The sequence below is a fragment of the Arvicola amphibius genome, chromosome 1 (genome assembly GCF_903992535.2).
Source record: "Arvicola amphibius chromosome 1, mArvAmp1.2, whole genome shotgun sequence".
Lineage (NCBI taxonomy): Eukaryota > Metazoa > Chordata > Mammalia > Rodentia > Cricetidae > Arvicola > Arvicola amphibius.
The window spans coordinates 69,470,648-69,484,298 of NC_052047.1; the positions used below are offsets into that span (position 1 = coordinate 69,470,648).

Below are 13,651 nucleotides of genomic sequence, written 5' to 3' on the forward strand. Positions count from 1 at the left end.
TACACGGCACTGACTAAACTGGGTGTCCACACACCTGTAATCCCAGCATTTTGGAACAGGTAAGGCAGTGGAAGGCCGGCCTTGGATGCAAAGTACAGTCTCACCAAAACTCCAGGGTGAACAAAATAATTCTGTCTCTGTCTTTCTGTCTGTCTGTCTGTCTAGATCAAGCACATGGGCTTCCACTACTGAACAACTACACATACCCCCATCCATTCCCAACATTTCAAACAAACATCAGATTGTTCTCTGGAGTTAAGCCTATCTCAGCACCGTGTTGTTTACTGATCCTGCCTCCCCAGATTTCTAGCTCAGGAATCTAGTGATAGGAAATTCAAGAGAGTCAGAAATTCACTGTTCTGATGGAGTATGGGAAAAGAAGGAATCTGGTCCTGGCACAAAGCACAATGTGTGGGTATGTGGGGGGCGGGGAATATGAAATGGAGTCATCTTGAATTTAAAGTCAAGTGGCAACTAGCCCCAAGGTGAAGAGAACACCAGTTACCATTTCAGATGCAAGGCCTGTGACTGGTGATATTCAGCGCATGTCTCTAGGCCATGGTATCACAGTGCAGTACTCTCTACATTCTCTCCCAAGTTCTGCTGTCTTTTTGCACCATGAACCTCAGCTGTGTCCCCATATGGGTGTGGGAGCTTGCTGCCTGTGTGCCAGGACAAGGGGGAAAGCCACCAGAGCTCGAAGGGTGGAGCCATAAAGGGAGAAGACAAGACTCATAAAAGCAGGTTCACGCTCTTCTTGATTAGCTGGTCTTCCAGAAAGAAAATAAGAGCTGAGAAAAACTAAAGAGAAGAAAGAAAGATTACAGGAGCTAAAAATACTAGGAAGAAAGCTTGGCTGAGCATCAGAGAAGGACAGATGTGTTTCCAAATAGACGCATGGGCTCGCATATGTCAAGGAGCTCAGCTCCAAACATGTGGGAAGCCAGGAGACCGAGCTCAGCAGAATACCATAAAAAAGTTCTGTAGAGCAGGACGTACAGGATCAAGGCAATAGGGACATCCTCCTCTCTCAACCCCAAGCACTCCCATCCAAGCACTAACCAGGCCTAACTCAGATTCCAATTGGTTAAACCATGTGTGTTCAGGGAGGTACTGCCATGAAATTGATCTCACCGCCCAGATCAAATGATGATAACAAAGACCAAAACCCTCACTGCGGGTTTAGGAACCTGGGCCAAATAGTATTTGGAGCCTGACTTAAGGATTCTAAACAACCTCTGAGGGAAGACCACTTTCCTTACTGTAGCCACAGTTGCCTCTTTCCTGTGCCATCTAGCAAAGAACTTTCCAAAGATGCAGTATTCCAGAAAATTCCACAGTCAGGTGACCACTCAGTCTGCGCTGTGGAGCTGGGGGCAGAGCTCAGTGGCCAAGCACTTACCTAGCTATCGGAGGGAGGGATGGGGGAGGGAGAGGAGGTGAGAAGAGGGATGCATTAATAGCCAAGCTGCATCAGAAACCCTTTTTCTACCTGAGAGGGCCCATTGTTTTGGCTTTATAAGCCAACCTGATTCATATGAAACCCTGAGACGAGGATCATACCAAAGGTTGGATCATGCCACCTAAAACTATGGGCAGCAGTGTCCAGAGAGGGGCTGATAAGCAAATAGTCACAATGGAACATTAATAAAAGCATTATCTACTTTCTTTTTAAGCATCTAAGAACTATTTATTGTGTGTGAGCACGTGTATGGGAACAGAGGACAGCTTGCAGATGTGGCTTTTCTCTTTCCACTGGAGGTCAAACTCAGGTCACCAGGCATAGTGGCAACCACGCTTACCTGCTGAGTAATCCCAGTAGCCCTATTATCTGCTTTAAAATTGACTTTATTATTATTGCTGTTGTCATGTGTGTGTATGTATGTATGTATATATGTATATATGTATGTATGTATGTATGTATGGGATATAAGTATGTTGTGTGTGCTGTGGCACACATGTAGGGATCTGAGGACAGCATTGTGGAGTTGGTTCTCTCCACTTTTATGTGGGTTCTGGCAATTGAACTCAAGGCAGCAGGATTGCACCGTGGGGTGGGCAGCAGAATTGCACCAGCGGGCAGCATGATTGCACTGTCGGGCAGGCAGCAAGCATCTATTCATTGAGCCATCTTGCTGACCCTCATTATCTACTCTCTTTAAAGTGATTTATTTAAAGCTGAGTGTAGTGTCACATGACTTTAATCCCAGCACTTGTGAGGCAGAGGCAGGGAGATCTCTGTGAGTTTGAGGCCAGACTGGTCTACATAGTGAGTTCTAGGATAGTCAAGGCTACATGGTGAGACCTTGTCTCAAAAAAATACTTATTTATATTTATGTATACATGTGTTTCTATGAATGCATGCCATGTGTGTGGTGTCCATGGAGGATGCAGAAAAGCATTAGATTCCACAGTTATAGGTGTTTGTGAGCTTTGGGAACTGAACTCAGGTTCCCTGGAAGAGCTATGGCTGAGCCCTCTTGCTAGCTACTATCTATAGATAGATCATACCTCTCAATTCAATATGTACCACCTGAAGACAAAAAGTGCCATGCTTCATCCTTCAGAATCCTACTGCAAGGTTATTACATATTCGGCTTTGTGGGCAATGGTGCCAGGAACTCCCTCTGCATTGCTTGTTCTCATGGTGAACCTTTTGGAGATGCTGTTATTATTCCTGTCTCATGGAGAATATTCCAGTTCAGAGATATGCATTCGTTTGTCTGCTGAGTAATGGATCTGGGGTACCAACTTAGATCAGAACAATTTCTGAGCCTAGAGAAACTCTGGTGAGTAGACAGGACTAGACCTGAGCTCAGGGGCAGTGGCTGGATGGACCAGCCAGAGAAAAGGCAGGGTCACTGCGACAACTGTGAGCGGCCCAGAGCAAGGGCTATGCAGATTGTGGCTAGGTCTACTAGCCATAGGGCCTGGGGCATTTTTTTGAGCAACTTGTGACTCAGTTTCTTCATGTGTAAAGTAGGGGTGGTAGCAGCACCCATATCCACGTGGCTGTGGGTAGCATTTCATGATACGAGCCTGAACAGCAGCTGGCCTTCATTAAGTGTTCAATAAGTACTAATTTTACTGATGCAGAAGAAATAGCACAAGTGAAGTTACTAAGGGTTGGGTTAAGAAGAATGAGGTGTACCTTTAGGATGCGGTCAACTGAAAGTGAGCCACTCTGAACACGGAGCAGGAACTGAGTCAAAGTTGAAGAGTGCAGGGCTGGAGCAATGGCCACACACTTGAGAACGCCTGAGTTTGGTTCCCAGCACCCACATGGTGGCTCAAAGCTGCCTGTAAGGGATCTGGCGTCTTCCTCTGGCCTTCATGGAGACTTGTGCACACACACACACACACACACACACACACACACACACACACACACACAAATAGTAAAATAAATATTTAAAAATAATATAAAAATGAAGAGTGGGGCTGGGATAGAGGTAAGTGATAGAGTGTGTCTCTAGCATGTTTGAGGCCCAAAGTTCAAATGGCCGGCATGGGAGAAGGTTGTTTTGAGACACTCATGTGAACGGCCATGTGCCAGAAGGCTCCCAGTGCTTCTCAAAAGCCAAGCTGTGCCTCTCCATCACTGAATGGCAAAACTAATTCAGTAAACGTGGTGGACAAACTTGGAAGTGAGAAAACTAAACTTGTGGTGGAGAAGAATGCCAGGCACGGTGGCAAACACCTATAATCCCAGTACTTAGGAGGCTGAGGCAGGAGGATCATGAGTTGCAGATCCCAGTCTAGGTAGCATTACACAAGGAGACTTGGGGCAGAGGAGGGGAGTTGGGGAAGGGAAGGAAAACAGAATGCTTCTCACAATGGCTTCCTGTCGCTGACTAGTCTCTACCAAGCAGAGCTGAACGCAGATGGTAACGGTCCAGAGACCTACAAGCGTGGTGCCATCCATCTCTCTAGGATTCACGGGTTTGGAAGCATGTTTGCTTGTCTGGTTTTAGGTATTTGCAAACTCTTCCCAAAGACAAACCTTTTCCAATGGCCTGCTTTAAAACTGACCCACCTCTTGGGAGGTGAAGCCAGAGCTTGCTGCTGAATAGGTCTCATTGTCTTCCCAAGTGTCTGTGGGTCCAGATGCCATGGGACTGGGGGTGGCTCTACCACAGGGCAGCCTGTGTTGCGGTCGGCCTGCCAGCTTTGATTCTCTCCAGGGACAACAGCTGAAATTTCAAACAGGCAACACATGGCAATTCCAGGAGTCCCTGCCAGACTCATCCTTTGTTTTTCCATAGTGTCACCTCCCTCCCACTCTGGAAGGAGCCTTCTTTGGCGTTCTGTGTATGAAAAAAAAATCATAACCACCAACAGGACCAGCACCTGAGAAGGGGTGAGTGAGGCATTGCCCAAGAGTTCCCAGGAAGAGGCGGCCTTTGTTCTCATTTCCAGGCCTTTACAGTGCTAACAGCTCTAATTACTGCACTGGCCATGTGATGTCAAATAAAACCACAGAAACCATGTCATCTCCTTGGGTGAGACACAGGGAGAGGTGCTCAGGGCTGCAGGGATGTGTTCTTTCATTTCTGGTCCCTAACCTTGGCAGCTATTTTGATCATTTAAAGTACCCTCTTTTATGTGCATGGAGAAGGGCACTTGTGCGCACATAAGGATGGATCTCCACATCTGCACCCACATAATCTGGTCTGCATGCTTGGTGCTATTTTACGCAAAGCATGCTCCCTAAGAACATCAGGATTTTCTTCCAAGCCTTTAAGGGAAAATGAAGACTCCAGAAGTTTCTGAGCTTTTTCTAACATCATTTGATCATAAAATCTAATTATGTAATACCTGCCCACACCCACATCACAAACCAAAGTGACATCACAAATACTGGAGTGAATGGCTCAAAACTGGCCGCGTGCCAGCCAGAATCTAGACAGTGATTTGCCTCAGATAAGACAGGTGACCAGACTAGAAATATAAAAGCAACAACAACAATAACACACACACGTAGGTGATAGGAAGCCTGGTCCTCTGCAAGAGCAGTCAGCTCTTGGCTGCTGCTGAGCTCTCTATTCCCTGAATTGGTAACATTTCTTAAAAAGATAGGTCTCATGTGATCAAATCTATCCATTGTTCCCTTGTTCTTAGCCAGTCCCAGGGAGTATGTTTTGGTCTTTATGGCCACCAGAGTGCATTTCCCTATCGGGTGGCTTTACCAGGCTCTTGCTATCAAGTTAGAAGGTATATTCATGGTCCAGTAGGATTTACTTGCTGTCATTTGTGTTCGAATGTGCATGAGTTGTGATCACAGCCTATGCAGAAATCTTGTAGGACTTGGTTTTCTTTCCTGCTTGCTATGGATTCATTATCTTTCCAGTAGGCAAACAGTCTCATTCTCTTACCGAGCTCTTCCTGACTCCAGCTTCCTGCCCCAGCATGCTGTTCTTTAAGAACCAAAATATCATCATGACCTTTTAAAATTCACATCTTTCCCTTACTTGGTATAAAGGAGTCTAGATGAGCAGGAGGCACAAACCCCAACACGACTGCTAAGACCAGGGGTAAAGGAATAGCATGTGAAATGATGTTAGTTTCTAACATACTTTCTAGTTTCTGCGTGGGAACTGCTCTTTAACAACAAAAATCACTTCCTCTTTATATTTCTAGCACCCAATTAATGTGAGACAAGAGTCCAGCATCCCTACCTATGGACGACCCATGCCATTAAACACCAAGCTTCAGGACTGCTATGTGGCCTCGCCGACATCCATGTGGGCCCCAGCACCAGGTGCCACCTCTTATTGGGAAGTGGTAAGGAGCCATAGATTGCCTATTTGTTCTCGCTGGCCAAAGTTGTGCTCAGACGACAACAGAAGGGTAAATGCCACAGTATGCTTTCTCAGCTCAGAGAAGCAAAATCCTCCAAGGGACTGAAGCCTAGCAATAGGATAATACTGAAAGGCACATGCTACCTTTAAATGTTTTTGTTTCCAAAAGGAAGTAGCCCATATGATCCAGCCTCTCAGAGTGCCTCTGTTGCAGTCTCCTCAGAATTCCGCATCCAGAACAACTTCAAAGCTGCTGAGATGGTCCAGTCTCACAGACTGTCCAGCCAGGACTTCAGATAAGCTCTACACTTTCCACCACCCAAAGACTAAACAAAAAATGATACAACCAGCTCTCCCAGGACTTTACCATTATCCCAATTTTCTCAGGGTCCCCTAAATATGCTGTTACCCCCAGATAGCAGGAAACAGTCTAGAGAACACAACACCCACATTCCCAAAAGGTGGAGTAAGTGGGTTTTGGTTATTTGGCATTTGTTATAATTTTGAGTGGTGGTGTTCACAAGTTGTTATTGGTAATGGTCAGGAAAAAAGCTGAACAAAGGAGATTAATTAGATTCAAGTATCTCTGTCTCTCTCTCTCTCTCTCTCTCTCTCTCTCTCTCTCTCTCTCTCTCTCTCTCTCTCTCTTTTTCAAGACAGTGTTTCTCTGTGTAGCTTTGGGGCTTGTCCTGGAACTTGCTCTGTAGACCAGACTGGCCTTGAACTCAAGAGATCCGCCTGCCTCTGTTTCCTGTGTGTTGGGATTAAAGGCGTGCACCACCACTGCCCAGCAAGAATCTTTCTGAAGGGAAAAGGGAGGGGGTATATAATATAAAAACGATGAGATACGCCATCATAGTTATAGTTACAGCTTTCCTTGTTACCAAATTAAAAAAACAAATTTACAAAAGAGGTATAAAGTATATAAGGTTGAAAGATCTAAAAGCTTAAGCTGTGATGTGTCTTTGCCAAGGCACCTTCTGATTGGTTTAATAAAGAGCTGAATAGCCAATAGCTAGGCAGGAAGAGGTTAGGGAAGTCTTCTGGAACATAGAGGACTCTGGAAGGAGAAAGGTAGAGACATGAGGAGACACAGAGAACAGGATTCACAAAATGGAAGAGAGGTAATGCCATGTGATGGAACGCAGATGAACATAAATGGGTTAAATCATAAGAGCTAGTTAGGAACAAGCCTAAGTTATAGGCTAAGCGTTCATAATTTTATTTTATTTTATTTATTTATTTTTTTTTTGTTTTGTTTTTCGAGACAGGGTTTCACTGTAGTTTTAGAGCCTGTCCTGGAACTAGCTCTTGTAGACCAGGCTGGCCTCGAACTCGCAGAGATCCGCCTGCCTCTGCCTCCCAGGTGCTGGGATTAAAGGCGTGCGCCACCACCGCCCAGCGCGTTCATAATTTTAAAAAGTTTGTGTCATTACTTGGGTGTTGACTGGCAGGATTAATAAAAAAAGACTTGTTAGAGGCAGAGACACACAGAACAAGAAAGGCCAGCAGGCCAGCTACTGGGCACTCCAGAGCAGAGGGCCTGCAGGCCGTACCAGAGAGGTAACCAGTGGCCAGTGGTGATGAGATGGGTTGGGGAAGGAAAAGCTAAAGCCAGAGATTTTACCATACAGATTTATATATCCAGGCGATGAAAATCCTTACTCATGTATCCACACCTAAGGTACCAATAGCCTGTGAAATTGCATTCAGAGAACTTGTCCGCCAGAGGCCTAACCTGATAAGTCCAGTTCTGTTGTTTCATGGTGGCCGGCAGAGCTCAGAGTATGTTCAAATCCCAACTCTGACAAACCATTGTCTTGATTTTATCATATAGACTGACACTGGCCCTTCTCTCACAGGGTTCCATGAAGACTAAATGAATTAATAGATGTAAAGGCCTTTTGAACAGTTTGGCAAAGAATAAATAATTAGGAACCCGCTTAGTGTGCAATAGATGTCAGCTGTGGTTATGAGCTTCTTAAGCTCCGTGGCCTTGGGCAAACCAGTTCTGATTTCCCCACCTTTCAGTCTGTCTCAGTGGACTTCACGGGGTTCTAGAGATGACAAACAGTGCCATATGAGAAGGTATTTGGTAACTAGACTGTGCTAGGAGCATGATGGTGGTTGCTGCAGTGACGATTCTGAGACACAAATCCCTGATTATTCTGACCTCCCAAGTTTGAACTTCATCTCTGCTTTCTTCTTGGCATTGAGTAAAGAAAGTTCAAAGGAAAAAAAGTAACAGCCAAGATCTTGAGGATAGATACGCCAAATATGCAGCTGCTACCCAAGTGTTGTCCAGGGGCACTGGGATGACAGCCTGGAAGGTTGCTTCCTGAAACCCAAGAGGGACAGCAGTTGGAGGACATGCCAACCATCCATAGGATCAGGCTCTGCACCATGCTGTGGTGGAGCCCACGCTGTGAGATCCTTCTAAAACCATGAGGTACAGACTGGAGCTAGGTAAAGCCTTTATACAAAGGCTCCAAGAAGCTCAGCAGTCAGATGCCACCAGGAGTGCAGAGAGGAACCTGGAACTGAGTGGGGAGTATGGCTGCTGTCCCTGATGAATGGCGGCCCAAGCTAAGATGAAAAATAACGGGAACTCATAGGATTGGAGTGTCCTCTGCAGTGTCTGAAAAATAAACTGTCCCCTTCACCCAATCTCAAGGTGGAGTAACTACCCTCCCTGGGAAAAGAGACAAAGTCCCCAGGCTTTATTATTATTATTTGGAGATAGGCTCTCTCTACATAGACCTGTTCTAGAACTCACTATGTATATCAGGCTGGCCTTATACTCAGAAATTCACCTGTTTTTGCCTCCCAAGCACAAGAATTAAAGTTGTAAGCCACCATGCCCAGCCAGGTTTTGGGGGTGGTGGTGTGGGGGGTGAAGATATGGGGTAGGGCAAGGCAGCTATGGGGGATTGAACCTAGAGCCTTGATTGCTGGCAGGCACTCTATCATCAGGCTGAGCACACTTTTTACTTTTTTTGAGAAAGGGTTGCATTGAATTGCACAGGATAGCCTTGAATGCACTCTGTAGTCCAGGCTGGCCTGGAAGTTGTGGTCATCTTGCTTTAGGCTCCTGCCACACACTGCTATGCAAGGATAAAGCCCACAGACTCTAGCCAACTCTGATGACTGGAAACGCCCCACAACTTGGACTCTTAACAGAAGCAGAAGTTTACAGGGAGTCTCTGAATAACAGTGCTCAGAGCACTGGCTTGTGTAAAGTAGCAGACTCTAGACTTCAGCCATCCACAGCAATGACCACATGTAACACATACTTGATAAAATTGTATTTTTTTTTTACAGTCATTTGTACAATTTGTTACAAAACCATAGAAGACTACAACTTGCTTTAAATCATTTTTGGTCTGCAAATATGTAAAATCTGTGTGCAATTATCATGTATTTACAGGGCCTTGTTAGTCATTTTCAATGCTTATTTCAACAATATCACACTCTCAACATAAGACATGGCTTAAGATAAATATATTAGTAAATAAATATTCTGAGAACATATTTCCATAAATGAAATGTGTTGCTATACATATACAGAATATACATAAGTTGTTTTCTAGCTTTAAAAACAGTTTTTCAAATGGTAATGTTGAAAAGAGCCCTTAGATCATTTTATCACAAAGCCTTTACAGCAAAGTCTTTACAAAAATCTTAAGTGCTATGGAAGAAATTTTTTTTTAAAAAAGTGTCTCGTTAGACCAACAATACAAAAAGTTCATGGAAGGAACAGAAAACGGCCGATCAGTTTAAAAGACGATACTTTCAACTAATTCTTTTATAGACCACATTTAAAAAACATTAGTCCTGTGTGAACTTTGAGATCAGAAGACACAGGGGCAAGCTTGAACCACAGGACTAAAGATGGAACCTAGTAAAATGACCTGGGCCTGGAGGAGAGAGGAACCGTTCGCTATAGGAGCTGTGAAGAGGTATCTCATGGATCAGAATGCCCAAACTTCCATTTTCATCTGATTCTAGAATGTTACAGTTGACATGGCTGTTTTACACCCAGGGGTGGTATCAAGTTTATACTAGCTATCACACACATTTAGATGGTACAAAGGTTCCCAGGGGAAAGTGAGGTGCTCCTTGTCCATGATTATGCAATTACCACACACTACTGATCTATTTCTGCCTCCCCTTCCTCGAAAGAGGGTACTTGGAACTTCAAAGACACAATTTCTTTTTATTGAAATGGTGACATGAGATAGTTGACAGGTGATTTTGTTCTGGTCTGATGAGGGAACACAAAGATGGTGATTGCTTCTAAATCTTCCTTTTGTTCCTACTACCCCCCAAACTATAACAACTACAAGTGTCTGTCCCCTACCACTGCCACTCTTTCAGAGGATAGCTGGACCTGTTCATCTGACTTCTTCCAGTGGCATTCAAATTCTCTATTCTTTTCTGTCTTAAGACTATTGAGAAGTGGTTTTCTAGCCAGGGCAAAGACAAGTCTTTCTGGGATTTGTTTCAGCCAAGGGAGAGATATGCACATGCAGACACTAAAAATGGAAAAAAAAGCACAACCTGAAAAAAACAAATATTTCGACAGTGAGAAGCTGCAGCTTTGCAGTTCATGTTAAAAGCTGTGCCCCATTCCCACTGCAAAGTAATGCAAGCTCTTGTTCTTAGCAGCTGCAACTCCTGGCCCCAGAAATAAAGGCAACCCCGATCACATGTCAACAGCTTAGGCCCTTCTCACACCCTCACCAACAGGTGCACTGAGCACAGCCTGGGGGAGAAGCCATCAAGCAACAAACTCCCAGAGTTAGGCGGAAGGACAGATTTTTATGAAAGCCACTTCCTAAAGGGTAAATGGCTGGATCACCTGATGTGGGGACTTCTTTCTGTCAGATCCTGGCTAGAAATAAGTCAATGTCCTCATCTAAAGATGGGGTTCTAAGGAACAAAGCATTCTGATGGTCTCAAACTGTGTAGTCTGGCCCCTGAATTGACTTCCTGGGAGTCTGACTGGAAGAGGGGTCATTTCTATCTCTGGTAACATAGGGTAGTCCCTGTTTCCCTAGGTTTCAAGGTTCCCGTTCTGTAACTGGGCTTTCAGATCCACTAGGCCAAACTCTTTCAGATGGCAAAAGATATCGGCTAAATGAATGAATAAAAGTGACCAGAAAAGCTACTGACACAGGGCCAACCCGATTAGTTTCCTCTAAGGAAAAGAAAAACATTTTTAAGAACAAGGACTATATTGGACAAAAAGGATTACAATCCCTGAAGTAGTTTTCAATAAATTTTCTCCCTTTTAAAAACAAAACATCTTAAAAACAACAATGACAAAAACAACCAAAAATGGTTTGGGTTTAAAAAACTCTCCCTTCCCCTTAAAAAAGAAGAGGCAGGAAAAAACATACAAAGGCTACCCTTTGGGTCTGAACTATCTGATAGTCTGTCTCGTGGAGAATCAGTACATAATAGTGCATCAGGCAGACAGGCTAGCAGACCTCTGCTGGTGGGGTGAGCCACTGCAGTTACCAGGCAGAGGCCCAAAGAGCCCTGAGGCCTTTTTCTGGGGTTGGAAAATTGATTCAAATGAAGTTTAGTGCACACCCCCATGGGTCAAGCATATGTCCCCTAGAAAGGCAACCAAAGGGGGCAGTAGCTGAGGGGTGTGGCTGCCCCCAGACCCATGGGCACAGGTGTGCCCCAGCATGCCTTTTTTCAAGGGGCGGTGTACTGCTGCTGGGTGAGAGGAGCGCTTGTTTCTCCAGTCCCATAGGACACCAAGGCCACAAAGCAACATTCCTCCTGGGTGTCTGTCCTGCACACCCCATTCAAGTCACCTCTGCAATTGATGGCACAAAGTCCAGAGCAATTTTACAGAAGACTTGAGAGCCGGACAGTAAGGGGGAGAGTTTCTCTTCCTTGCCACAGTGGTCAGAATGCAGGAGAGGGCCTAGTAACAGGGCTGGTCAGTCTTGGATTCTGTTGGGACAAAGATGATAACCCAAAGGAACAGAAGACAATGGGCACAATGCTCCCCAACAACCTGGGGCATAGGCAACAGTGGTTTGACACCTCTCCTTTCCCTCCTGTTCATAGCAGTTCCATGGCTGCCTACAAGGTTTGGGCACAAGAGGTAGGGCTTCCCAGAAGCCCTGAAGTCTAGATTTGCCTCAAAAAAGGGAAAAAGGAGAGGCAGCTTTGCATTGTTCCTCGGCATTTGTACCCCTATCAATAGCTTTTTACTTCAAGTTTCTGGTTCATTTTCAATAAGGCAGGTGTAACCCTGAGCTTTTCAAAGGCCTGAGGTCCCACCAAGGAGACAACAGTATCGACACATGATGTGGTTCATTTAATGCAGCAGTGATCTTTTTTCTTTTTCAACAAAAGTTGGTGGTTAGGGTTCTTTAAAATATATATTTAAATAACTTTTTACATTTACATATAACATCTTAGAAAAAAAAGCAGAGAACTCAATCCCACACACCTCAGAACCCCAAACACACATTACAAAACAGAATAACACATTATTAAAAGAGAAAAAGGACTCAAGAGATTTTGTCTGTTGGTTTGTTAATGGGAAGGGGATGCCACAGAAGGCTCACATTTTGGGTTGAGGAGGGCTCTCTTTATTACCACTTTTGTGTTTGTCAAAACTAATATATATATACATACATATATATATATGTGTGTGTATATATATATGTGTATGTATATATATATTAGTTTTGAAGGAAGCCAGACTTTGAAGTCTTCGTACAGTTTCCGATTTTTACAAAAGAGTTCCTTCTGAGCTCAAGCTCCCGTACCGATGCCTGGGCCAGATCCTGGTCCTGGGAGAGAGAGGGAGAAGAGTCAAGGTTGTGGAGAGCTGGCACAGCAGGCTTTGGGAAGTATGTACCAGGTAAGGTGGGCTCTTGGAAGTGACAATTCACAATGGTGGGTGGACTACGTGAATGGTAAGGGGGAGGGACAGCGATGGCTTCTTTCCTGAGGGGCTCAAGTCTACACAGTTGTCTCTGGGGACAGGTCTTCCTTTTTTGGCTATACAGTCTTCTGGAAGTACTAAGATGTCATGAAATCATGATGTAGAAAACTGAATTCCCAGTAGCACTGAAGAAGCAGGGAAGACAGATCACACAGACCTTCCCACAAGGACTTAGGGAAGAGCAGAGGGAGCAAGAGTGATGCTGATGGGGAAAGAAAGGCCACTGAGCTGAGATCTAGAGAGGTCGAGAGATGTAAATGAACCTGACATGCTGCAGGGATCAAAGGGAGAAGCTCCACTTAGAAGACATCTTATGTGTACGCCTTTAATCCCAGCACTTGGGAGGCAGAGGCAGGGAGATCTTCTGAATTCAAGGCCACTCTGGTCTACAGAGTTGAGTTCCAGGACATTCAGGGCTACACAGAAAAACCCTGTTTCAAAAAACCAAAAACCAAACCCAAACCAAATCAAACCAAAAACCAACCAAACAACCTCCCTCTCTGTCAAAGGACATCTTATAAAGGGAATGAGTCATTACAGTGTTTCTAGTGTAAGGATGGTGACTTAGGTCACCCAAATGGGACAGTAGGCAAGTACAGCGAGGTCTGTTGGGAGGACTTTGCTAAGAAGCACAGGGATGGACTAAAGGGACCATAGGAGATGCAGAACAGTTGATGAAATTGCGATTCCTATTGGGTGTGAAGTATCTGAAGGGAAGAGATGCCAACGTCATGGGCAGAGGACTTGAGGACGAGTGGAGCTAAGAAGCAACGTTTGAAAACTATCAGGTACAGAAGCCAAGTTATAGAAGAAGCCAAACAGAAAAGGCCTGAGAAGAGAACCCCTATACAAATACCTACTATCATCTGCT

At 44.7% G+C, this 13,651-nt stretch overlaps 2 protein-coding genes across 2 annotated transcripts in view; one reads left to right on the top strand and one right to left on the bottom strand.

The window, feature by feature from the left end:
- Positions 1–4,487: 4,487 nt before the first annotated feature.
- C1H22orf31 (chromosome 1 C22orf31 homolog) lies at positions 4,488–8,371 on the top strand. Its single transcript, XM_042055043.1, is given in 8 exon segments — positions 4,488–4,502; positions 5,641–5,788; positions 5,791–5,862; positions 7,256–7,364; positions 7,938–8,042; positions 8,044–8,130; positions 8,132–8,187; positions 8,190–8,371. Coding segments are annotated over 8 exon segments (774 nt in total).
- A 720-nt stretch (positions 8,372–9,091) lies between these two features.
- Positions 9,092–13,651, bottom strand: part of Znrf3 (zinc and ring finger 3) — a 151,307-nt gene continuing 146,747 nt past the window's right edge. The window contains exon 9 of the mRNA XM_038344436.1: positions 9,092–12,625. Coding sequence (XP_038200364.1) covers positions 12,588–12,625 — 38 coding nt within the window. The 3' untranslated portion in view covers positions 9,092–12,587. The remainder of the gene's footprint in view (positions 12,626–13,651) is intronic.